Here is a 27,370-nt window from a genome sequence, read left to right as displayed (position 1 = left end):
TTTCTCTGAGATGCATGCGGCTTCTGGACAGAACGCGAACGTGTTCAATTAATTCTTCAGAGGTTTCAGAAATGAAAGTGTCATGCCTGTCATTCGATTCCTGTGGCTCTCCCAATGTCGTCTACGCTTTCACAAATTGCACGGTAGATCACACAGCTGGGCGAAGAGTTTCTGAATAAAAGGATTGGATTTATGGATTAAACAGGAATTTATCAACGAACGAATGGAACACGACGTACCTTTTCATTTTGTTACATCAGAGAGAAATCCAAGCGAATGCGTTGATTTGTTTCCTGTTGATAGGAACTTGTGCCGGTGAGATTGGAGTGGCCTTGGCCTTTCAGAAAAAGATTGGAAGCAGACGAGGCGTGGGATAATGAGCCTCTAAAGTGAAAATGGTCCAGAATAGATGACAGCGATAAATTCAACCTATTCCACGAGCGTGTGAATGAAATAGGGCTGGCTGACTATAGCTGTATATATGCAGATAAGAGTTTTCATGAATGGACGCTTGTTTTTTTTTCTTTTCCCTCTTCCTGCAATGCCGTCGTGCTTACGTGAATGGATGCGATGTTAATTGTCGAAGCTCCATGCACTTTCACGTGATGAAACTCCGCCCGGATGTCATTCGTGAATAGACAAAAATTCAATAGCGCGCTAGAAAAAGAGAAAGAGAAACAGAAGAGCGAGAGAAAAGATAAAACGGCTTAAAAGTGTAAACAGATTAAAACTTAAATACTTTTCAGTCATCGAATAGAAGTAAACTTTCTCGAGTGAAAATTTAAATTGAAAATTATTGGAAGAATAAACGTTGAAAGTTTGAAGTATAACACACACCATTGTCATGGCTGTTTAAAACCGTTCAAGTCATTACAATTATTGTGGATTTTGCTTTTCGCTTGAACGTCGTCGCTCAATTCTATTTTCAAACGTGAAACATGAATTATTTAATAGCGTTTGCGATGTGCATTTTCATTTGTGCGCAGTCTCAAGAAAATTTTTCTTCGACGTGAAACGAAAGAAATATGTAATTCCATGGTAAACACCATGACAATGTTTGTTTCTTACAATTTTGATCGCTGACAATAAGTATTTAATACCTGTGTGCAANTATAAATATAAATATAAATATAAATATAAATATAAATATAAATATAAATATAAATATAAATATAAATATAAATATAAATATGAATATAAATATAAATATAAATATAAATATACATAAATATACATATGTTGCAAAGACTACGATTTCCAGCGTTCAATCCCGATAAACATTTGTATAATTCAAAGAAGATTGCAACATTGTTACATCGAGGTATGTAATGCAAAAGTACAATTCTTCAGACGAACATAACGCTATAAGCAAGTCGAGAGACTCCGACGACTGGAAGCACGAGTCTTTGATTAACGTGTAATTAACGTTGTACTAATATATAGAAATGTAAAGCTACGTAAACACCGTGCGTGTACGATGTTTGGACGACCGAGCCTAGAGGACTCGTTCCGCAAGATTGCTGATAGCTAAGAAGCGGCGTCTGATCGGATGGGAGACTGAAATCGAGATGAGCGCAAGATCGAGTTGCATGTCTCGTATTCCGGATTCTGATTTCTCCGCAACCGAGCGAGCGGGATCTCAAATAGAATCTCATTGGCCACGGAGCGAAATGTTATCTCTCGTATACTGAAACATGCGTTTTGGATGGAGAAGTAAGTTGGGCTGTTGGCTGATGATAAGATAACGCGTTCTCAATCGGCCAGCTGGCTACACGCATTTCGCAGCGTGCACTCCAAAAACGCATGTATCTAAAAATCTTCAATAACAATCGCGTTTACTATAGAAATTAATCATTTCTAGCGGATGTAGTAGATAACTCGCGAGTGTACATTTTGAGTATTTCAAAGGAGAATAATTGAAACAGTTCTGGATCTGATATTGTCACATCTTCCGTCATCTAGAGACACACGTGCCTCTTTGCCTGTAAGTTATGTCAATTATTGTAATATTTTTCTTAAGAGTTTAATATTTTTAATTCTCTGAAACATTCAATATCGAAATGATATTCAATGATGTTTTATGATAAAAAAAAAAAAAAAAGAAGAGAAATTTAACCAGATTCCAATGAACACTTTCAACGTTCAATCACCTTCCTATTTGCTTCGATCAATTATTATTCAATTACCAAAAAATGCTTCAAGCAATCCCAACGCAAAGAATCGTTGAAACATATTGCCGGTATATATCGTCCATACTTTTCTGCTTTGCTCGCATTCAAAACGCGATCGTTCAGTCGCGATCCGAGCGGTCAATCTTAACGACGTATTAAAAGCTGGACATCGACCGTTACCCGCAGGCGCGTGGAGATGAATTGATTTTTAAAATCGGCTCGCTCGACATCTCGGCCGCCCGTCCGTGAAGATATTGCGTCCACGCTGATCACCAGCCGCCAATAACATTCGTCAGCGATAAATCGACGTTGTGCAACCCGTGCATCATGAAAAACAAATCGCTGACGTTCGACACTGAATATTCTGTCGACAGAGGCAACACAATACACGGTGCATGCATATGCACGATGTGGTGGCAGGTTCTTTCGCGATGCACGCGTCTTCGGCTCGCGTGTTGCCCAGACAGCCGAAATGGAATTAACCCCTTGAGGGATGCGGTACGTTCGGTCTGGCTGTCGAAAGAGTTCACCGTAAAAGGAAGGGGGGAGGGGGGAGGATCGAGCAAACAAAGTTTAGCGCAACAAAGGAAACGCACGGCGGAGATTTACCGGCATGGGAGTTCTATTAATTTCTGTTAACCTCTTGCGCTGGAATGACGTGCCACGCACGTCGAGAATTTTTTTTTGTCCCAAAATTGCAATATTTTCGCAGTTCTAAGTATGTTTAAGTATTATAATATTTATAGTATATTATATTATTATATTTTAAGTGTATTTAAATATTATAATATTTATATATTATATTATATTATTATATTTAAGTGTATTTAAATATTATAATATTTATATATTATATTATATTATTACATTTAAGTGTATTTAAATATTATATATATTATATTATATTATTTTATATTTATATTATATTATATTATAGTATTTTAAGTGTATTTAAATATTATAATATTTATATATATTATATTATATTATTATATTTAAGTGTATTTAAATATTATAATATTTATATACTATATTATATTATATTATTATATTTAAGAATATTTAAGTAACAAATAATAAATTCATTACTTCTCGATAATATCTGTCCAGAGATATCGTGCCGACGAGTTCAAAGAAGAAAGCGACGAATTATTGTATACGGTTCGGTCACTCGTTATGGTCCGCAATCAGTTGCCAGCGCAAGTGGTTAAAATCTTAATTGTACGGCGCACTTTCTTTCGGGACTCCTCTGTCCTGCCCGGCGGCGAGTGTTGCCAAAATATAATTTATAAAATGCTTCCCATTTCGTAGTAACTTTCATGCAAGTTAATCTGATTTGAACTTGAGGAATTCGTTTCGTAGCGCGACGTGTAATTCCTTTAACGTGAAGCTTCTTCACGTGGGAATTATATCTGCTTGCGAGTGGAAATGGCAAACAAATAAATAGAAAATATTCTGCAATAAATAAAAAGATATAGAACACGATGGTTTCATTAAATGATTTGACAAAAGGATCACTGTTGCTGAATTTTGTGTTTGTATTTCACATACCTCGCTTCTTTCGTTTCACTCACCATTCGATCCTCTAATGGAGAAGGAAAATTGATAAAAATATGATTTAAACGCGTTAAGCAACTCTTTGCTAATTCGATTTTCGAGACGATTTCTGAAAGCAGTGTGTTATTTTTTTAGTTCAATTTAATGTCTCGCTAAGAAACAACGGAAAATTTGAATGATCGTTATCGTTGAAGAGTTATGATATTTTGTAACCTGTTAAACTGGGTCAGTCCGAAACTTCTTTAGCCACAGAATTAAAAATTAATCGTTGCGAGTCAATTTCAATTCTCCTACAATATAAATGTGTACCCACATACTATATCTCCAGTGTGTGTAACAATGTCTTAGAAATTATATTCTACATTTTTCACAGTTAAGGCCTCCAATAGCCTTCAAATAGATCCAAAGAAGAAAGCAAATTTCTGAAAGTAAATGTTCAGTAGTTTACTGATAAAGAAGTAGTCTACTAATAAAGTAGTCGATCACGATTACGGCCAGCTTTCTCACATACATAATTCTTACGCGCCAATTGACGTCATTTTACGCAACGCTGGATACGAACCACTATCGATTCACACACGACATACGGGATACACACATGCTGTGTGTCATTTCAAATGCCATTGTTGCGTTTCGTTTGCAAATTCCTCGATGAAGCAGCTTTCTTAATTTCCGGAAATTATCCATATATATACTGTTTCTAAAATACTTGAATATTCATTGCAAAAGCTACACGTGCATGTCGATACGCATAATTAGCATACAGAGCTTCTTCTGCCAGGAAGTTTCTTTTCTGAAATTCAGATTAAATTTTAAGAAGTTGAATCCGATTTTCTAAAAAATAATAGGAAGGAAAATCATAAAGAATACCTTTGTATCGAATTCACGAAGTAACGTTAATGTTATTAACATTGGAGGGAAATGAATTGCAGCATTGACATATCGATCAATGAATTTAAAAATGGAAGAGGTTACGCGTAAAATGTAAAAATCTGGTGTTACGTAGCAGTTACTGCAAACGCAGGCTTGATCGAAGTTTCACAAGAAAGATTGACACGGTAATTGGCGAATGATCGAACGAATCGGAGCCTAGATCATTTCTCTTTGCGTGCAAATTGCAAACTTTATCGTATCCGACTGATCTACTGGTCGCAGATCGATCGAACGCTACCTTGGCGCAGTCTCGGTCGGTAATTACAAAAGTCAATTTCGCAGGTTCGCTCTTCTCTTATCTAGCCGACCTCTCCGAGTGGAAGTCAAGTATATTATCTCTCCTTATTGCTACACTTCGTTGCAGCATTGAACAACCGCAGGACTCGACTCGACAATTCAGAAACGAAATGCGTTTCGAAAACTAACCTATTTCCTGTAACAATTACAATTGCGTGTATCAAATGTTTATGAATGAAAGAAAAAACATAGAAACATTAATATAAATAATATGTATATATGATACAAATTAAAATATAGCGATCGTTAATGCGAAATATAACAACAAATGTATTTCACTTCGACAATCTAGCAAATCTCACTTTTATATCGTGTAACAATGGAGAGCCTGTTGCGCATGCGTATCACGAATCGAACGAACAATTTTTGAAATAAATTCTACTCGTGTTCATCTAAATAGAATAATGTGTCTGATCTCTTTCTACTCTCGTGTCCTTTCGTCCCTTTGCAATTAACGCAACATCGATGTTTAAAGTGCACAAAAATGTTAGATGGGAAAGTGATTCCGACAACTTCCCGTAATCGCAAACGTTTCGTCGTTTTATTATTCTCTGGTAGAGTATCGGAGTCCCGTGCCAACGCGGCGCACGTTTTAAAAGTACATATTGTGGAGATACACTCAGACTATGGATTATAACGACAAGGATGCCATGCTCCGCGGTTTGCGCTAATGAACCAAGCAAGCCTTTATGGTGGTTTTATTCTCTTACGTCACCAAATTCATCGGCGTGGCCTCGGTTCGCACGTAACGCCGGACCTCTGGCGGCTTGTTCTGGAAACAGGCCAAGCTAGGCCGCGCCAAGCTAACGAATTTTTTTTCCCGGTGATAAAGGCTGACGCAGAAGTTATCCGGGAAACGACAGGGAAAATCGCAAACCGCGCTCTGTAACTATCTTTAAACCTTCAAACGCTTCTCTTTCCTTCTTTACGCCTCTCTTAGAAATCTTCCTTATAAAACCATTCAACAAAGTTGTCTCTATCGCACTAAAGTTACTTCTTTTTCTTTTGATCAAGAAATTCTTCAAACTCGAAAACATATGATGGGAATTAAATACTTAAAAAATATATATATATATCAATATAGTAAAATATAGTATAGTATAATATAGTATAGACTTATAACACAGTATAGTAGAGTATTATATAGTATAATAAATATAGTAATACAGTAAAAGACCAATAGTAATTGTTATATTCGAAATTAGCGTGAGAAACTAATAAATTGTAGGATTGCAACTGTCGTACGTCGTAATTCAATTTTATAGTAAAACCGACTACCGACTTACCCGTTCAGCGAGGATTGCACAAAGTCTTCGGGGTTTCCCGTATCCTTTTTGCACCTGCCGGATTCGTTCTGACTCCGCAGGTGCTTAGGAAAGTACAGGACGTGATCACTCACACTCTTGCGCTCGCAAAGGCTGCTCCTTCTCTATGTTTGAATATTATCTCCGTGTTACTTGTACGTCTGCACGAAGCACACCTGCCCCCCCCCCCTACCTCTTTTACCAGTGACTTTGTACCATCTTCAAATTTTCCGAAAGTTTTCGAAAAAGCTTCCTGCCAATACATCCTTCACGCAACGATTCATCTCTACGCAAAATCTCGTGAGAATTAAAAGGGAGATTTTAAAACCTCGGTTTCGTTTGGTTTTTAAAAAAATAACCTGTTCATAAGAACGAGACAGAAACTTTTACTTCAACAGATCTGCTTCAAAGCATCAATTGGAAATCTTTCCTGCAGTCTAATGAACTTCTTGACGCTCTATAAAATTGTAAATAACGATAAATTGTTTGGATTTAATTTTACTTAAAGTTTCATTTTATTCTTCATGGATTCAATGTATTTGAAACGTATTTGAAATTTCTTTAGTTTCTCTGATTTCCTTTTAAATTATGCAAAATGATGCCTTTTACCTTGTAGCGCAATCACATTGAAAAATCCTTCTTTTGTTAAACAGATGTGCAACTAACTAGAAATTTACCAATTTGCTAAATGCAATTTTGGTACAGTGTCCGATAATACAATTTTGTAACAGTGTCCGATATCGAAGATAGAGATCACTGATGTGTAATCAGTAGTCCAAACTCCCCACCAGAAGTTGAAACACCTGTTACAGTGTTTGTAAAGAGGAGATGTTCTGTTCATTCTCATCTAGATCATGGTCCCCTACAATCTATAGATCTCTACTTTACCGGAAGCATCAACTACCTTTGAAGATGGCAGCACGTATCGAAACTGCTATTTTTTTTTTCAGCAATAAATGATTAATAATCAAATTCCTGTATCCTTCTATTCAGCCCAAGTTGTTCTCCATTATCAACTCGTATCATACGTTTGAATTTTTATTCAGAACTGAAAATTCTTAATTTTATTCAATAAATTAAGTAAATAAAACAAAATCAAAGCACAGCAACTTATAATCACCTTCTTCTTTCCTCTGCACTTTGTAAATTTCAATTCGATACGAAATTTCATATTATGAAGATTGTTTCCAATGAAATAATAGTAATGAAACATAATTAACTGCACTTCTTTCTGTAAAAATTTATAAAATCTGAAAGAGTCATCGTGATTTTAAATTCTTGATTAAACTCTTAACATTCTCTTGACGACCGATTTTTACATTTGTAGCTCGAATAATTTGACGATTGCGACGATGAACAGTCGACGTTTGAAAAATGATAACGATGTTTACCAATAGGAAATGTAACTTTGAATGTTCGATGGACAGTACAGGATATGTCAGATGGTGGTGCGTCAGAGGATGACGTCAGCCATGATCTTGACGCGGATTTACAGTAACATTTCCATCGACTGGATTTGAATCTCTCTCTCTCTCTCTCTCTCTCTCTGTNCTCTCTCTCTCTCTCTCTCTCTCTCTCTCTCTCTCTCTCTCTCTCTCTCTCTCTCTCTCTCTCTCTCTCTCTGTCTCTTTCTTTCCTTTTTCCACCTCTGACGTATACAACGTGATATACCGTGTATTATACACGTGCTTCCATAGTACTTTTAGTGAGAACTGATGGATTCATTTCAGCGCATGCATTTTTAAGAAAGAGCTACGTATCTCTATACCTTTTTTAAATCTGTTATACACCGTTATTCACCGTTATCGTCTGCTTTCTGTTTCATTTTTTTCAATTAGGTATACTATGTCTCGGTTCAAGTATAAGATGTTCACGTTAGCCGATTGAAGTTTTTTCTTTCTAAAAATATTAAATTAAAATATTAAATATTAAATATTAAATATTAAATTAAAAAAATTAAAATTGTAACGTTGACAATTGATAAATATAACAAGCATTTGAAAAGAAAGTGACATGTACATTTATTATTCTTCATTTCAAAGCATAGCTAAAAGGACAGAACCTCCAATATCAAAATCACGATGAAACATACAAATGCCTTGTTATGCTGAATACATATGACTTTGTAAATATTCTTTCTTCATCTTTCTTTTAAAAAATTTTAATCATTTGAGTTAGAAAGATATCGTATAATGATTATATTTCATATTATTAAATAAATGAAATAAATTTGAATTATTTAAAAAAATCTCAAAGGTACCCCCCAGTCTTCAATCTATTGATTTGTAAGAGCGCAAGATGAAACTCTGAAAGTTCTCCATCAAGATTTGCAACAATGTAAAATGAGACACGTGCGCTGCCGGCGTCTTTCCCTCTCGCTCTCGCGGCAATCGATTGCAGAAACGCTGAATCATTTGCAGTGGTCTCAAACGTCTCGTAGAAAATTCATCGAACACCTTGTTCCAATTCTCTCGTTGCCGAAGATGGTCCTCTGGCGAGATCATGTCGGCACGTTCACCTCCGTCGACGAGGATGCAAAATGAACCAACGTAAATTTAGAACCGCCTTCTTTCCTCGTTTCGTAATCACAGTTAAAAGGGGAAATGCTTCTCTCCTCCGGCGAGTAAAAAGCGCCGCCGGTAACGTTTTTCCTCGACATGCAGAAAATGTGAACTCGACGCTTCTGAGATTTTTCAAACTCCTCCCAGGAAAATTCCAGATGATGACTAGAAAACACACAACAGTTCTGATGTGAAAAAATGGGAATAGCTCGACGATTGGAATAGCAGACGACTGGACCTCCGAAGCCTGGACGTCGAGCCTGAAAACCTTGGGGCTCAGGGCCATTGTCGGGTGGGGCCTTTGCCTCTCTTCCCTTTCCCTTTGATAGCCACGGGAGCCTTTCATCTCCTGAAACACGCCAGAGAGAAGAACTTCTGTGTGCACGAGAGGCTGTGTCTTCAACAATGTTGAAGGGGGTACGACGCCAGGAAGATGAGCCCATGGTAGCTACGTCGTCTCCAGACAAGAACCGAAATTGCATTTTCACCGAGGGTCGTCTTCAGACGCGAGCAAAGCCCCCTTCTTATTCCTCACTCATTTTTCTTTTTTTCTTCTTCCACTTATTTTTCATCTCTTCTTACGTTTCTTCTTTCATTCCGTTTCTCTATTCTCCCTTTTTTTTCTTTTCATCGTGCTTGTTTTTAACCTTGTTTTCGAACGCTCTTTTTCTTCTCTTAATACCTTTCGTTTTCTTGTTTGCGGGGCCTGTACTCTCCGAGGATTGACCAGGACAGCAAGGTTAATCCGATAGTTTTTAAAGACTCTAAAGATCTTTTTAAAATTTCTTTATCTCGTCGAAATTTTGTATGTAAGATTTTGCCTCTGCCTATACAGCACGTTTACGTGGCTAATAATGAAAACAATTGAGATCATAACAAACAGCTAAATGATAATGAGACCATTGATATTCAATGATAAAAGTTTGCACGCAGTTAATTGAATTGTTCTCGCTTGTACAACAGTGTCAGTGTTTGTAACGATTATGATAATGACGGTGTGTGTTAAAGACATGTGCGAAACTTGCGGGAAACCTTAATAAAGGCCGAATATCATTTAAATTTGATTAGCCGGATTTTAACGCAATTTATACTTCCCACGATCGAAACCTTCTCTGTGCGAGATCTTAATTCGATCTGGCATATCAAGGTGATAACAATCTTAAATAAAAAAAAAAACTACCTTGCTCCTTTGAATTTATATACGCACAAATTCCTTCCAATAGACTGTTGGACGTTCGATGCTTTGAACTCTTCTATTTTGCATGTGTACACGTTTTTCTATTTTGTATCATCAAAGGAACAAACGAGACGAAATCACGTTCGTCATTGGGAACGAAGGCTGGGGTTAACTTGATTAAATGGCGTGCGAATGTCTTGGAAATTTTCATTGAATGTGGGCGGAAGCGTAGCGTTTGTGTTGCACGTAAATCTTGAACAGGAAGCGAACGCGCGTCTACTCATGAAATCGCCACTGCCTTTCCATCAAAATTCTGATCACGGGCCGCGGCCGTTTCGTCCAAGATTCGACTGAACAAACATAATCTCACGCTAGCCAGGCTCATCTCCTCAACACAAACTATTTCTTCGCACTTCGGCAAGACTTACTTGAAATTGCAAACAAGTTTTCACGAAGAACGTTCTAACGGGACACTTCAACTTTCTTCGTTCCATTGTCACGGTGTTTGTTAGAAAAAAAAAAGAAAAAAAACTCCTTCAAGATAATCTCGATCAACTCGATCTTGTCACTGGAAATAAATTTCCTCTCTCCTTTACTGCACTAAAATAAAACAAACATTAATCTCTTGATTCGTGTCCAGTGCGTGTTGCATTTCTTTTTTCCTCAATTGTTTTGTAAAATTATCCATGTCTCACTGATCTCAGCTCATTGATCTCTTGATTATTGAGCATCATCGAGCGCTTCCTCGACTTTCTTTTTTCTAACGAGCAGCGTCACTATCAATGAGGCAGCGCGTTTTTAAAACAAAACCAACGGGAACGTTACCATCGAGACGTCTTTGACGTGCAAATTGTACTTCGTAGCTGCGTTTAATTGAAAGACTGTTTGCAAGATGGTACAATCCGGTCTCGCTTTCATCGCAGCGATCGCACAAAGGTAATTCAATTTCCGCGCTAACGCGCACAACCGTGTGTATCGTTGCGCATGGGTATCGTCGCTTTCCTAAAAACATCGGCCCCTACAAACAACTAAGCAATAGCCCAAATAAACAAATGCATTCGCATGACGAGCCTTACATAAGAGTTTGGTGTACAGCGGCGAGCCGACGTTGTTCGCGTGACGAGCCGCTCTTGAACCAATGACAAGAATTCACAGGAATTTTTGTCCCGATTACACCGACCAGCTTCATTTCGACAACGAAAAAAATCTTACCGAAAGTGTCACCTATTTTTATTACTTACCTATTTTATACGCTGATCAAACAAGAAGTTTGGCAAGTCTTTTGCTAAATAATCATTTCTCGTGATTTCGTAATTTTCAAACAACGTTTCTGAAATCCTCGCTATTACTCCCGTTCTTTCAGTTGAATATTATATTAAGGTCTTGTTAAAAAAGAAACGAAGGCAATGAGAACGGTGTGCAGCAGAGACCTTCCATAACACTTCTTCCACAGCGCTTTAACAACGCGCGCTTTATTAAACCACTTAATAATACCTATATATAGCGACGAATTATCGATCACTATAGTTAATTTAAATAAAATTGTTCCTCGCATTAATCACTTCTACTCCAATAAATCATCCAACTGGCAGAATGGTCTTCGATGCCTATGGTGTTTACATGCTTTCAAAAGTAAACGCGCACTCTGCAAAGCTAACAATAGTTGGATGCATTGATCCGTTGCTTGAAACGGTTGATTGAGATAGATAGGGTGAAAACGCAGTGAAACATATACATACTCTCCATGGAGTCGAAATGGTCTACGGATTCCTCCTCAAATCAAAATACTCAGTTACTTCTCCGTACAACGTAATTTGATCTCTGTATTATCTGTCTCTCTTACTCGTACGTGTAATCTATAAAAACATAGAAATTTTTAACACCGGCCACAAAACAGATCTAGCCTGCTTTCCCTGTACAATTTGTTTATTATTCACGTGGTCATTTGATAATAACGATCACGCCGCGAAATGTTTATTCATTGCACGACCGATGCTCTATTTCTAACGAATAACAATTTATATACAACTGTTTAAACCACGTTAGCAAGTAGATTATCATTTTTTCTCTTTTTTTTTTAATTTACACACATATATATATAGATAAACATTCAGTTATTTATAATATATTCTGTCGGTTTGAAAGTATGAATAATTTTTAATCGTCGAAAGAACGAAGTAATTAATACTAGAATCGAGTTTTACCTTTTCTTGCTACTTTTGAAACTGTGTTCGTGGCACGAGCACGGTATAATGGATTCACTGATTGCGCGAAAAATACGGGTTTCATTCAGCGATTATTAGATGCTTCGTGTCCATCACTCAATCGTAATTTACTCCGTAAAGCAGGAAATGACGGAAAATGGAAAATGCGCAGTACTACCTGTGTAAGTGATCGTTTCTATTCTTCAAACAATATCCGTGGAAAATTCGTACCGTACCTCTGAAAGATCTCAAACCGTATTAAAAACGGAAGTGCGTTCTTTAACGTACATATCATTGTTCAAAAACATGTCTATCGCGTATTAACCTTCCTCGAGTTCCAATTATTCGTTTTCATTGTTCTGTCGTTGACTGATTGTGAGATTGTCTAATATTCGTCTGGATAATTTCCATCGAAGATCAAGGAGACAAAGAAATCACTGACTGATCAAACACTATCCGTGGAAAATTCGTACCGTCTCTGAAAAATCTCAAACTGTATTAAAAACGGAAGTGCGTTCTCTAACGTACGTATCATTGTTCAAAAACATGTCGAATCGATCTATCGCGTATTAACCTTCTTCGAGTTTCAATTACTCATTTTCATTGTCCTGTCGTTGACTGAGATCGTCTAATATCGATAGTTTCCATCGGAGATCAAGTAGATAAAAGAAATCACCGATTGATCAAACAATGTCCGTAGAAAATTCGTACCGTCTCTGAAAAATCTCAAATTGTATTAAAAACGGAAGTGCGTTCTCTAACGTATGTATCATTGTTCCAAAACATGTCAAATCGATCTATCGCGTATTAACCTTCTTCGAGTTCCAATTACTCGTTTTCATTGCCTGCCATCAACTGAGATCGTCTAACATAGTTTCCATCGAGGACCCAGGAGGTGAAAAAAAAAAAAAAACAATCATCGGTGGATTAGAAAAAAAATCGAAAACGACGCGTAAAATGCAAACACCTTTGCAAATTCACGCGGCGTAGGTACACGCGTACGTGCTCCAGAGTAGGTACACTCGTAAAAGCGTAAGATGGCGGCGGAGCAGTCGACGCAGCATCGCGGTGGCGCGCATGCGCGCGCCTGCGCCACGGGAAAGTAGTACGCTGGCCAGCTCGTTTCAGAAAATCGTGCGTACGTCTTTCTACGGCATACAGAGTCTCGCTACGATCGTGACACTACCAGGTCGTCTAACTCGTGTCGCTCACTCGCGATTGTTCGATCGTCATTCGGATAAACTTGCGTCCAGATATTCGTACGTTTGCACGGACCGGGATTCGGACGTCAGAGTGCGCAGTGGTCAGTGCGCATTGTTGGACCAAGACACAGCAGAACGGGAGATCCAGTGGGAGAGTCGAGTGTAATGTCTGATAAGACAAGCGATGGACAGCCGTGAGTGTGGATGCTCGTATTTTTGGTTTTGACAGTTGGACGGCAGCGGTGACTGAAACTGCGGCTGGCACGCGTGAGAACCATCGCAACCGCGTGGTGATATGCACGGCACGACGTGGCATCGATCCGAGGTGGTTTAACCTAGGGACCGATTCGAAAAATCGCTCGAACAGAAAAAAAGCACAAGTGGCGGTCGGTGTGTGTGTACGTGCGTTGTATCGTGAGCATTACGTGTCTCTCGACGGACAGAGCGCGACCGTAACGCAGCGAATCCGTCTCTCCGCGATAGGAGGAGGGAAATTCGCACGAGACGTCGGAACTTGTCCCATTCTTTCGATCTTTTCCTTGTCTCTTTCCCTGTTTAACAGACTGAAGAAGATTGATTTTGGTGTTACCTTCGAGGGCTAGATATAGCGCTGCCTCTCTTTTTCTCTCTCTTTCGTTCTCACTGCCGAGGGACGAGGAAGAAGAATGGAGGCGATAGCGAAACACGATTTCACGGCGACCGCCGAGGATGAGCTTAGCTTTCGTAGAAGCCAGATTCTAAAGGTTTGTATCCTCTGTCGCGGATAGTTTGCCAACTGTGACGAACTGACAAGAACGCCAGGCGATAGCCTCGCATTGTTGATCATTGTTGGAGAGTTGCTTACCGATCCCGAACTTTCTGAACTGCTTTCGTTTCGATCGGAGTTAGCGTGTCGCTTGCAAAATATTTGCAACGAATCGTGCTTGTACATTAACAACGTTAATTTCCTTGGTTTCTTTTCCCTATTAGCTCTTCCCTCCTCCCACTTAAAAAAAAAAAAAAAAAAAAAAACAACAGAGGATTTTATCTCTGTTATGCAATATTTTATCTTTATGAAGATATTTGCAACAGTTCGATACTGACGATCGAAGTATAGAAATTTGCATCGAGTAAAGAGAGGAAAGAAACTTTTGTCCATGTATGTCCAAATCTCCTCTCGCCAAAATCACATCAATTTATGAAATTTCTATGGAACGTTTAGAACTGGTCATTTTGATCAATTAGTCAGTCAGTAACTGCTGTTTCTATGAAACACTTAGAATCGATCATTTTGATCAATTAATCACTCAATAACTGCTATTGTCTTGTTTCTTCTTTGTTTGGTCTTTTCTTTATTAGCTCTATTATCATTAATTGCTCGGTATATTTGACAAGACGTTTGAGACTAAGTTTTTTTTTATATGCTTGTTTAAAAACATGTATGACTGGTTTATATTCTTCTGATAATAATATTAATTCACTTCTCCTTCCTGTTTACTTGATGATTCATATCAAAAGTTGTCATTTGGAATTTGTTTCTTCATTTTGTCTTCACCTTCATTTTTGTAATGTAATTTTTCTTTTACTTACAATTCTTTTCTATAACAAAGATAAAATGATTTTGAGACTGTTTGTTTATTTATGTTCAAGATGTTTCAATCATATGCAATTAAATGTTAACAGTGATTATGATTTCGATTTTTCCTTAAGATTGAAGATTGAAGATTGAAATAGATATGTTACAGTTATATTTCTCAATTCTTGTATGCAACGATATTTCATGTAATAAATTATGTCTATAACAAATCAGGCATGCAATGTTTTGTTTGCAGATTTTGAACATGGAGGATGATATGAATTGGTACAGGGCTGAACTAGACTCCAGAGAAGGACTCATTCCAAGTAATTACATAGAGATGAAAAATCATGAGTAGGTGTCCTTATATACTTTTTTTACTAAGTGTGTGTACATTGAAGAAATCTAATGCCTTGTCTAACTTGATTTGTTTTATTTAGCTGGTACTATGGAAGGATAACCAGAGCAGATGCAGAAAGATTACTAATGAACAAACATGAAGGCGCCTTTCTTATTAGAATCAGTGAAAGTTCCCCTGGTGATTTCTCTTTGTCTGTAAAGTTAGTAAGAAATTCTTAAACAAGATGTTGACATGATACTGTAAACCAATTATTTGAACCAATTATTTGAAATTTTTAATAATTTGTTTCTTTTTTTGTAGATGTTCAGACGGTGTTCAACACTTCAAAGTATTAAGAGATGCTCAAGGTAAATTCTTTCTCTGGGTGGTCAAGTTTAACAGTCTTAACGAATTAGTGGAATATCATCGTACAGCGTCTGTATCCCGTTCACAAGACGTTAAATTGAGGGATATGGTGCCAGAAGAAGTAATTATCTCTTGCATAACCGTCAAGCTATGAAGTAACAAAGAGATGTTGGTTTTACAATGTATAAGAATGCATATTGTTTCAGTGTTTAGTTCAAGCGTTATACGATTTTCAACCTCAAGAACCTGGTGAACTTGAATTCAAACGAGGTGATGTAATAACCGTTACTGATCGTACGGATCAACACTGGTGGCATGGAGAAATTGGTAATAGACGAGGCCTATTTCCTTCTACGTACGTTACTCCATATCACTCCTAGGTAAATATCATTTATATTAATAGTTATTTTTACTATCTTTTCGAAGTTTTATAAGAAAAGAAATGATTTATTCTAGGCCTCATGTTGTGCACACAGAGGCCAAAGGCATCGGCCGCATTATCCCACCACTATCACGTACAGGATCAGACTTACTGCAGAACTAATCAACAACATTTTACAAACTCCACCTATCGAATGGGCTACCAGGATGTATTGGTGGTCTAGACGTAGAGTTGTTTAAATGGACCGATATTATCACTTATACGTATACTTTTTATTGGTCTCATTGAAAAACGTTCTCCGTGTTTAGTAATTTATATAAACAAATGTAGAGTGATATATCGTGATATAACACATAACAAAGTGACATGTTCTTGTTTGTTGTTATTGGATCTCTAAGAAAAATTTTTCACTGGGACTGATACAATTGTCCAAGACAGATGTACGTGTTATACAATAGGCACAATGTTCGATTATTCCAAATTTGATTTTTGTAAATCTGAAAATTTTCGAATGAAATGCTAAAGGGAGTTTTCTACATCTTGATAGTCCATCGATGGAGTATGCGTATGAAAGCATATAATATACATAATATAACTGTGTACATCAGTAACTACGAATATTGATCGTATTACGAAGATTACGAAGAAAAATGCGTATTGTTTTGAAGGACAGGTGTAAGCGGGCTGGCATAAACATTGTATTTTTAAATACGAATTTGTTGTTCGAAGAATGGGGACCTTGGTGACAAAGAGCCTAGTAAGCTATCCATATACGAGATACAAGAACTTTATATAGATGTAGCATTAAAATGCGTCGCCTTTTGGCATAAAATGCACACCATTCTGCCTCTATGTTGTGAATATTTTTACAAATATTTGAGGAAGAGAGTATTCTTCCAACGGTTAAGATACATCTGATATTATGACATCAGATATACTTGCTATGTATCATATATAGACTTGTACTATTCAGACTGTATGTGGAATAATCATTCTTGCATCTCCTGAGGTAAATCGTTTTCAAGTATTAGCAAAGGAATAGCAGTTTATGTATGCTGTTCCGTCTTCTGAATTTTTCCAATGGCACGCAAGTGATTGGAAAATTTTATTTTTACCGACTATGCTACGAAACATAGTTTCTTGAAACATTGTGTTTTCTCTTTTCGAGATTTTATCACGAAAAAAGCGAACGGGAATACAAGTTTTTTTTACACAAACGTCGTACATACATATTCACGCTGGGACTCGGACACAACGACTGATTTATTCTTTGTAATTTAAGGAGTATCAATAATCGAAGGAACGTAGAGAAATAGAATAAATGTATAAATTTTGCATGAGAGAATCGTTTTGTTCCTCGTTTACCGTCTTTGTAATGCCAATTTATGTTTTGTAAAATGCATTTTCTCTGACATGCCAAAAAGTGATATGTAAAATAATTAATGTAAAATTGACCAGTCTTGACTTTTGAACGAATGGTATGTATAACGTTTTTGTTTCAAAACCTATTAATTTTTAAAAGAACGGAAGTCCATGTATATTTTTTAAATACTTCTTTTTATCTAATTATTTCAACAATCTTGCTTTCTTATTTTCGTGTAAACAATAAAGATATGTAGTCTTATTGTGTAATTATTATTATTCGTTATGTTTACATTTTATTGATAACAATATATTATATTAATTACTCTTGCATGCATTATTTACTTATGCCCATCTACCATTATTTTTTAAAATTATTTTATATATCAGGAAAGAAATATTTTAGCTGGCGTAACTGCTTTGCAAAATACCATATAAATAAGTAATCTTATATGCTTATGCATGCACTATATTCAAAATAGGAGGAAAGAGACAGCAAATACTAAAAAGAATAAACTTTTTCCTTCTACCATGTGAAAGAAAGGAAAACAAATGATTCTTAAGTCAAGTTTTGTACGATCAATAAGAGAAGTCTTTTGCATTATTAGTAATTTTTTTATTATTTTGTACAATTTCTGAAAAAATAACTTTTACATTGATGAAATTGGAAAAGAACGCAAATAATATATCAGTGTTCACCTTTTATAATGTTTAAACATGGAAGAACATAGCGATTAATTATTTAAGTTTAAAATGTTTATTGTGCAAGTTTATGTACTTTATTCTAACTTTGTGGTTAATGTTACTGAGAGTATAAATATAGTATAGTTGAATCTTGTCAGACTCTTTAAAATCAGTAGCATAGATTATAAGTATGTAGCATATAGATTCACTTGCCTTTTGTACTTAAGAAGAATTCATCGTTACAAATATCTGTTACGCACAATTTATTTTTCTTTTATCACAGTTACTTTTTATTCATGCAATTATGCAATTTATATTTATTTTTTTAATTACTACATATTAAATATCAAAACAAAGTCTCTAAGACGATAAACAAATAAAGCAATATGCAAATATAGTTACTAGGAATGTTGCTTTGAAACTACGTGTACAATTGCTTAGATGAATTTGGAATTGAGTTGTCTTACGACAACGGTATACCATGATACATCTGGACCAAGAAATGTATAATAATGAAATGTAATAAAATATATGTTTGAACAAAATTTATTTCGCTGATCTTGATTTTATTCGTTATTCGTTGAAGCTGTACAAAATTACACTGCTTACACTTATTTTGATGATTAACAGAAAGAATTTATATTATGAGGAAAATTAGAATGAATTCATATTATGAAGAAAATGTATTTGTTGCAAAGAAAATGCTAATTATTAACTGCCTGATGTATAGCTAGTACTTAACCGCCATGTAATTACAAAATACAACTATAGCGTAATAAAGTGTCGTATGAAATATATGGACTTTTATTTTTAAAGTATAATGATACTTTATATTTTCTCTTTATCTTACACAATAATTATAAAAATTATGTAGTCTAACTTGTCTTTAATTTAGAAAGTTAGACTATATAATTTGTCTATCAACATAAAAACACTGAGTCAACACACAAGTCTATATGAAATGTATCTACCAGCAGTCTCGGAAGGCCTAATAATTTTTACAACTTGTCCACGCTTTAAACCAAAGTAACGTGCCACTGGGTCACCAGCCTGTATACGCATTAATTGATTTTCTTTTAGTTTATATCTGGTGAGTAATTCCTCCTTCTCGTCTGGTGTGAGTACAATGTGCTCAGGTACCAATTCGTGCTCTGTGATATTAATGAGCAACTCAGATTCTAAAAATTGTTCCAATATGTATTTTGGTGCCATATCCACCAATGATTGTTTAGCTGATGGCGTCATTCCTTGTTGTACAACAATAATAGCTCTGTCAAGAAACAAAACAGAAACTCAGAAATTTTATTATGCTCCAATTATAACAGTACATATTTACTTATTATGACAAATTACCTATGGATTTTCTCTTCTTGCATACGCTGACAGTATGTTTTAATGGTTTTAATGCCAATCTTTGGCTCGTCTGGGAAGAACACGAAAAGCTGATCTGTCGGATCGTCATTATGGGCAACTAAAACTATGAGATCGCTACGAGCTGGCCTTTTTTCACTCGGTTTGTCACCGAATTGTTCCTTGAATTGCTCCAAAGTTTGATCCAGTTCATCTTGGGTAACCAAGTAACCTCGATCGTGACACAGTTGCATTACTGTTTTCCTTATTCGCCACAATTTGTACGTTTCAGCTTCGTCATCCATTTCTCGAGAAAAATTAGAATTGACTCTGAAAAAAAGTTATCTAACTTCCTGATACTTCTCTTTCCGTCCGTTTCTTAGTCTTTCGTCTAATTAAGCCTCTAAACTAATCCTCAGCGTGTTTCTTTTTGTACATATAACCTCACTTTTCTCTACAACGTACACAACTGTAAATGAGCGACGTGCGTATGATGCATGTCTTTGTCACAAAACTTGAAATATTTGTGATATTATAAATTGTAGTTGTACATATAAAATTAATATACGAAATATAGATTCTACGTAATTGTTGAATTTTCCTTGTGTTAAATTTATTAATTAATATTTTGTTAAAAGTTTGTAAATTAATTTGACGTAATATAAATCCGGTGTCAGTTCATTGGATCCCATTAAACAATGGGACATATACCTACTTATAATAATTGTTAATAACTAGTCAATTGTTAATAAAAATTCATATTCAAAATTGTATATTAGTAACTCGCATTTAAAATCGATTTTTTTTTTTATCCAAATTTGAAATTTAGTTCGAATTAATTAAAATCACAGAAGTTTGTGAATTATTAGGTTAAAAATTAATGAACTATTCTTTGAAATTCAATAAAATGGCGAAAATAAATAGTACAGTTGGTTCTAAGAATTTTGAGTATTTGATTTAAACCAGAGATTTTTACTCTTTATTCCAAGTTAACATTTCGTGCGAAATGCGCGCGCATTGGATTTAAATTAGTTAAAGATCACAGCGCCAACGGTGAGATACGGAACACACTTTCTCGGATTCCCGCACATATCGATATTTCTCACGATCGATGTTTAAACGAGAAGAATGGCGGAAGGAAGCACACTTCGTCCGTAAAGAAGAAAGTATTATTCATATTATCCAGAAAAGTCGTCCAGGAAGAAGTGTCTGCCAGAAGTTCTCAAGTAAAAATATAAATCAATAGTTATTAGATTTGTGTTTGTGTTTTGAATTTTTAAGATTTTTGCATTTTTGGGTTCAACTTAAGGTAAGATTTAATCAACTAATTATTACATATAGTATTCAACAATTAAAGAAACAATGGCATATAAACGTTTAAACAGAACATACTGTGCTAAAAGTTATTTATAATTTTATACCAAAATTTAATTTTAATTCTAACCAGTACAAATATTGTGACATTGCAATATGACTAGCTTTTTATTACATATTCATAATGCTTTTGCTTTTATTGTAACATTTTCTACTCATTTGTTGATTCCTTAACCTTGTATTGCGTAATTCTTAACAATTGTAATACTAAATTCAACAGTAATTTATTAAGGACATACGTATTTAATGGCCTAAGTAATAGTTCTGCTGCGTAATACTATTAAAATTTCAATTTAAAGTATTAACAATTTTTTATGGAGTGTGAATATTTTCGTTCTTTTTTATGAATTTCTCATGAATTTTGGGTATGTGATTTCAACCAGAGTTTTTTATTTTTCATTTCATTTCGTGCGATTACAGCGCCATTACACGGTGAAATACGGAACACACTTCCTATGATTTTCGATATGTAATCGATATTTCTCATGATCGATTTTTAACTGGAAAGTGGCGGTTAAAATGGCGGAACGAAGCACACCGCATCTGTAAAGAAGGAAATATTACCTAGAGAAATTATCCAGAAAAAAGTATTATCCAGAGGTTCTCAGAGGTTCAGGTAAAAATTCAAATCAATAGCTATTAGATTTGTGTTTGTGATTTGTATTCTTAAGATAGAATGTGCATTTTTGACTCCCACTCAAGGTAAGGTTTAATCAAAAATTATAACATATTTCGAACAATTAAAGAAATAACAGATTTAAATAGATTATACTTATGTTACAAGTTATTTATAATTTCAACTCTAACTTGTACAAATATTGTAATCTTGTCATTGTTATATATATATATATATTTTTTTTTTTATTATATGTCTTTATACACACACTTATTTGTTGATTCTTTAATTTCATATTGCGTAATTCTTAACAATTCTAATACTAAATTCAACAATAATTTATTAAGAATATACGCATTTAATAGTTAAACTAATAATTCCACTGCGTAATATAATAAAATTTTTCACTTCTCAGACAAACTAAGGCGTGAAAGGTCTTGAACCTCGAAACTCAAAACATCAACACAAACCCAATGTTTACTCTCGTGCCTGTTCGCACGAAAATCACCTCGACCCCTACTACTTCCTTAACTGCGTGACGAGATATGTCGCGAGGAGTCACTCATCTGTAGAATTTCGTGACAACAACACGTGTTACGTCGCATTAGGTTCTTTTAGGTAACTTTTTCTAATCTATCGGTGGCGTCCCTTCGATAGCTTCTTCAACACTCTTTTCCATTTGTACCTTAATAATAGTATCGTTTAATTAGTACGTGTATTTAACGATTCAGCGAGCATTACAATAACAAAATCGTGTAGTGCTTTGAAACTTTTTCCTGCCGATTTTTCTTCAGTCGACAATGTCATTCGTATGTTGTCTTGTACATTTGTTCAGTAGAATTTGAGATTGATTATCGTTTCATTTTTACACATTTGTCTTCATTTGACACATTTGTTCTAACTTTTGATTTCTTCCGCAGGTTTATTTCTTGATGCCAAAGATTGGATAGAACACACATGACGCTAATATTAATGAACAATCTGATATATTTTCACGGAAATTTGGTAACATTTTATTTATTTATTTTGGGTAACATTTGATATATAATTTATATATATTTGAGATACAATTCGCAATATGTAATTTCGTAATTATTTGAAATATAAAGATGAAAATATACCAGTTCTTCCCAAACGATTCAAAGCAAGATTTCACACACGTTTTTTGTAATATTATTTCTTAAGCATATTTAGCTATGAAATTTTGACTTAACGACGTGATATATATTATTAATGTGCATACTTTCTGTTCTAATAACGAACATTCAGAATACAATTTCTGCAAATAGTTGTCTTTCATTTACAGTATTCGGTATTGAGAGATATTTTATAATTTATAATATCTTTAATATATATTCAAGTTTTTTTATCATCATTTTTTATAATTCTAAATATAGCAGTATTTTCTAAATGAACGTACTCCCCTCCCCCTAATTAGCTTTAATTTCAGAATTACTAATCAGCTTTATTTTCAGAAAACTTTTGTGACCGCGCGCAATGCGGTCGATAGAGTCAGTGTGTTGTTGCAAAGTATTTTTATACTTTTCTGAACAAAATGGCTCTTGTTAAATTTAATCATTAATTCATTTGAATTGTAACTTGCGAAGTTAGAGAGTCAGTGAGTACGCCGATTGTTGCTTAAACACGCGCGTTGATAGTCTTTTGTTTTTCTTTTTTTATATTTTTTCTTATTCGTTTTCGGTATGTATTAGAGTGCTCAGTGCTCAAGAGGATAAGGCCTCTCCGGGAAATCAAGACCGTAAGTAGTTTTATATATTGTATCTAAATTTATTTAATTTCTCAAATTTGACAGTAAAGTTACATATGATGTTTTGTGTTTTGTTACAGACGCTCCACATCAGCATTAATTTTTTGTGGGAATATCCAACGGTGGCTTTAAAGCTAAGAATGTAAGAATCTTTCATTATCTCCAACTTAAGATTTTGCTTTGCTTTTAAATACATATTCTGATGTTTAATGTTTTGTTGCAGATCTAGTACAGTCCTCACTTCCCCTAACCCTCCAAAAATCTTATAATGCTTCAAAAGCTAAGAATGTAAGTACTTTAGCATATTATAGTTGAATCAATTCTATTCTCTATAGTTCTCTTTCTATTAAATTAAAGTTGAATGTACAATTACAACTATAAAATGAAAACACTTCAAATTGTTAGTCCCAATTTTTATCATTATTAAAATTTAAATTTTCTCAAATAGCATTGTGTCTTTAGAAATAAAGTGAACATAAAGTTTTGTAATTTTTTAAGAAATTATTCACTTCCACCATGGGCTTCTCAGTGGTATCTACTTGATGAGGATCTTCACGATAACTTTTCCTGGTCCAGTGCAGCATCGATGACAACGTTCTTCACGCCTATCACGTGAGTCGCATGCATTTATGTTCCCTCCGGTCACTCAATCATGTCGTAGGGCGAAAGATCCGAATCGACACGGGTGACTGGTTGTATACGTAGAATTTTTGATGAGCATAGTGACCGCGGGTATATTTTTTGTACCCGTGAGTAGTAACACTTTTTTCAAGGTTTTTATGTCTTAGATCAGGATAGGGCTTCTTGCACATCGCGATTTTAACAATTAAACTTGTAGCAACTGCTTACAAAATCAAAATATATCTTCAATATAAATGTTTGCAAAAGTAAAATATATGAATGTCCATATGAATAGATAAATTACAAATACTTGTGAATAATTATTGTTAAAATGATTTCGTTTGAGCATTTCGTAGTAGAGAAGACGGATACCCTCCGACTTCGTTGCTATGAAAGATGCAGTTGTTACTTATTGATATTGATGATATTTTGTTATAATAATTAATAATCAATAATTTTAAATTTCACCTGTTTACCATATTTACAATGGTATGTACTGTATTTTATAAATACAATTATAGTTATGAACTTCTGTAAAATAATAGATTAGAATTTTCTCCGCAAGAAAATGTATGAAATTTCATGTGCAAGAAGATAGTTCGCGACAGGTAGATTTTCGAATCAAAGCAACAAGTTTGATCGCTGCTTTAGCAAATTTTTCGAAAAATGTGCTTTGACGAAGAAATCGCCTGAGATTATTTCTATTAATATTCATATTTGAAATCAATTGATTTTTGATTGTTTGAGTCAATTCTTAAATTGTTCATTGTCTTTATCATCTTGCAATTTTAATAATTTCCGAAAGAGTAAAGTCATCAGAGCTTGAAATAAAATAATGCAATAGTCCGTTAGATACAAATTACATGAATTAATCATTTGTTTTTAGTTCAGGATTTTCAGGTTTAACCCCTTCCGTGTTCATTGTCAGGATCTCACTCACGTGCCCAGGTGCTACTTGGGTGGGTGAAAGACGTTGGGCACGATGACCATGGTTTGTAATTTTATAAAAAAAAATTTCTCAGCGACTGACAGTGTGTTAGCGTATCGTGCACGACGTATTTTCCACATGTGTGTGTATGTGTGTTTGTGGTTAGGAGTGTGGAATTGCGTCGTTTCTATTGTTATATTCGTTATAAGTTGATTAATATTTAAGATATTAATTTATTATAATAATAAAATATTAATCTTTAATTAAACGTATAAACATATAAGTCTATCATAATAATACCTACTAAATACAAAATACTATAATTTGTCAATTATAATAATGATTTCAAGTCAATTTGCACTTGTGATTCCTATACATCAGTGACGGCGAACCTTTTTGAGAAGTAGGTCAAATTTTATTTATTATTTTTTTTGGTACTAGCTCGTGGGTCACTAAGTCAGTGGCGTCACTTGAAAAGGGGGAGGGGAGGATGGTTAAAAACTACTTTCTTTTGGTTCTCACTTTTATGATGCTCTAAAAAGTTTACGTTTCCTTTTTGTTTTACAACTTTTTTACTTTTGCAAGTGAAGAGCAAAAAATAAATGTCGACGTCGAAAAATTGATATAAAAGGGATGACATCGTGCCCAGTCACCCCTGCACTATACATTAGATATGTATATACTTCATTCCTTAATATTTTTTATTGTCTGTTCTCTCTTTTATTATATAAAAAATATATAATCGTAAGCGCTATATAAAATTTCTTGGACACAAGTAACTCATATAACATTTAAGACTTAAAATACCTGTACGTATACATAACCAAGTCGTAAATCCGCCGTGAAACACAATTATGCATTTATTTCTCACTTTTGTGCTCTAACCGAACACTTGTAATTTTCTTGACATTTTTTTGAAAAGAGGGGTTCGAAAAATAATTAAAATTCTTTTATATATGTGATGATAAGTTTATAAAAATCGACGCGTGGGTCATTTCAAAAAGTCTGCGTGAGTCAGTGTCTGACTGACCTGCGGGTCATAGGTTCGCCATGGTTGATATAGATTGTTCTATTGTCGTTTATTTGTGATATACAGGGTGGATCAAAAGATCTTTTCCTACCAAAGTAAATCTAATTTCTTTTATATACTATGTTTACTTATATATATTATACTATATATATTTATATTATATTATACTGTGTATATTTATTTATTTACTATGTATACTATATATACTAGGAATATAATACTATATTTATACAGTAATAGTAATTTATATACTAATATAATAATACTATTTTTATATACTATACTATATTTATAATACTAGTAATGTAGTAAATATATATGTATAGTAAATATAGTATTTATAATACTAGTAATATACTAAATACATATACAGTAAATATAGTATTTATAATACTAGTAATGTAGGAAATATATATATAGTAAATATAGTATTTATAATACTAGTAATGTAGTAAATATATATGTATAGTAAATATAGTATTTATAATACTAGTAATATAGTAAATATATATATAGTAAATATAGTATTTATAATACTAGTAATATACTAAATACATATACAGTAAATATAGTATTTATATATTATATTATACTATATATATTTAATAAAATTAGTTTTTTCTTGTATTTTGATGTTTTATTAAAAAAAAAAAAGAGAGAAAATTGGTGGGAAGAAACTTTCAGCCTATATTCATAGAAATCGTTTAAGCTCTAACCGAATACTTGTAATTTTCTTGACATTTTTTGAAAAGAGAGGTTCGAAAAATAATTAAAATTCTTTTATATATGTGATGATAAGTTTATAAAAATCAACGCGTCATTTCAAAAAGCCTGCGTGGGTCATAGGTTCGCCATCATTGCTATACATCATTATACCTACCTTTTTTTCAGTTATTAATATCCCATGTATAGCCGTAAATGTAAACTAGCCACTGTCAGTCGATTTCAGGAAAAAATGGTACGTAAATCAGAGTGTGAATGTTGTGCGTTAAGCTCGGGTGTCGGAGACGTCTCGGGGCGTCCTCTCTAGCTTAGGTCTGCGCCCGAGTGGTATGTGTGAGAATCGTGGAACGAGTGTGTTGGCGTGCCTGTCTTTTGCCATTTTTTTTAAATATAGGGCGAACTGCATAGGATAGGTAGCATACTTTCTGGTGTGAATGTGTTTAATTATAAGTAGGTAGGGCCGGGCAGGTTGGCACAGTCTCTGGTCGCGTGTCCCCTTCTCGCCTGTCCAACCTGTTTCAGGAAATCTAATTTGAAAAATCGACAGTGAAATTGGTACAAATTGAGCATGCCATTTGTTTCTGAGTTTTACTCTTCGATTTTTCGAATTTAGTGTCGCGGTCGTGGTCGCGGGATAGGTCGCGAGCTGGTCCCGAAACGAACGTTCATCTAGGTATTGCTCGAGCACGCACGTGCGAACGGACAACGATCACAATGATCGATGGTCGTCCATGTGTGATTGAAATCAGCTTCCGCGATTTATCTAAGTTATTTTTTGGTTTCGCGATTAGAAGGACTCGAGCCTAGGTTTAAGTTTCAGCGGGCATCGCGCCCGAAGAAAAGAAGAGGCCCGGCAAACTGCCAT

The 27,370-nt window shown here is 34.7% G+C and overlaps 2 protein-coding genes and 5 long non-coding RNA genes across 15 annotated transcripts; 2 read left to right on the top strand and 5 right to left on the bottom strand.

The window, feature by feature from the left end:
• Window positions 1-91: 91 nt before the first annotated feature.
• On the bottom strand, window positions 92-6,713 carry LOC122531600. Its single transcript, XR_006307333.1, has 3 exons — window positions 6,245-6,713; window positions 240-657; window positions 92-171 (listed from the first exon to the last, which is right to left on the bottom strand). It is a non-coding gene; the product is annotated as an uncharacterized LOC122531600 (long non-coding RNA).
• On the bottom strand, window positions 3,333-4,416 carry LOC122531601. Its single transcript, XR_006307334.1, has 3 exons — window positions 4,240-4,416; window positions 3,723-4,150; window positions 3,333-3,626 (listed from the first exon to the last, which is right to left on the bottom strand). It is a non-coding gene; the product is annotated as an uncharacterized LOC122531601 (long non-coding RNA).
• Window positions 4,421-5,953, bottom strand: LOC122531603. The gene is made up of 3 exons (XR_006307336.1): window positions 5,261-5,953; window positions 4,599-5,094; window positions 4,421-4,521 (listed from the first exon to the last, which is right to left on the bottom strand). It is a non-coding gene; the product is annotated as an uncharacterized LOC122531603 (long non-coding RNA).
• A 2,247-nt stretch (window positions 6,714-8,960) lies between the features above and the next one.
• LOC122531599 lies at window positions 8,961-13,248 on the bottom strand. 9 transcript variants are annotated; one of them, XR_006307331.1, is made up of 4 exons: window positions 13,172-13,248; window positions 12,205-13,069; window positions 11,740-11,856; window positions 8,961-11,653 (listed from the first exon to the last, which is right to left on the bottom strand). It is a non-coding gene; the product is annotated as an uncharacterized LOC122531599 (long non-coding RNA). The 9 variants fall into 9 exon arrangements; XR_006307330.1 differs by having other exon boundaries at window positions 8,961-10,350; window positions 10,429-11,653; window positions 12,205-13,196; XR_006307328.1 differs by having other exon boundaries at window positions 8,961-10,600; window positions 10,826-11,653; window positions 12,205-13,196.
• Window positions 13,249-13,385: 137 nt separating this feature from the next.
• On the top strand, window positions 13,386-18,890 carry LOC122531597 (growth factor receptor-bound protein 2). Its single transcript, XM_043659646.1, has 6 exons — window positions 13,386-14,149; window positions 15,218-15,315; window positions 15,402-15,521; window positions 15,623-15,788; window positions 15,874-16,047; window positions 16,124-18,890. The coding sequence occupies exons 1-5, from the start codon at window positions 14,072-14,074 to the stop codon at window positions 16,045-16,047; spliced, it is 636 nt and encodes a 211-aa protein (XP_043515581.1). The 5' UTR covers window positions 13,386-14,071; the 3' UTR covers window positions 16,124-18,890.
• A 7-nt stretch (window positions 18,891-18,897) lies between these two features.
• Window positions 18,898-19,949, bottom strand: LOC122531598 (DNA-directed RNA polymerases I, II, and III subunit RPABC1). The gene is made up of 2 exons (XM_043659648.1): window positions 19,449-19,949; window positions 18,898-19,365 (listed from the first exon to the last, which is right to left on the bottom strand). The coding sequence occupies exons 1-2, from the start codon at window positions 19,748-19,750 to the stop codon at window positions 19,035-19,037; spliced, it is 633 nt and encodes a 210-aa protein (XP_043515583.1). The 5' UTR covers window positions 19,751-19,949; the 3' UTR covers window positions 18,898-19,034.
• Window positions 19,950-23,283: 3,334 nt separating this feature from the next.
• On the top strand, window positions 23,284-23,806 carry LOC122531605. The gene is made up of 3 exons (XR_006307337.1): window positions 23,284-23,345; window positions 23,427-23,491; window positions 23,702-23,806. It is a non-coding gene; the product is annotated as an uncharacterized LOC122531605 (long non-coding RNA).
• The last annotated feature ends 3,564 nt before the right edge of the window (window positions 23,807-27,370 follow it).

This window comes from Frieseomelitta varia, unplaced genomic scaffold (genome assembly GCF_011392965.1).
Source record: "Frieseomelitta varia isolate USP_RPSP 00005682 unplaced genomic scaffold, Fvar_1.2 scaffold_405, whole genome shotgun sequence".
Classification (NCBI taxonomy): Eukaryota; Metazoa; Arthropoda; class Insecta; order Hymenoptera; family Apidae; genus Frieseomelitta; species Frieseomelitta varia.
This window is presented reverse-complemented; position numbering and strand designations above follow the sequence as displayed.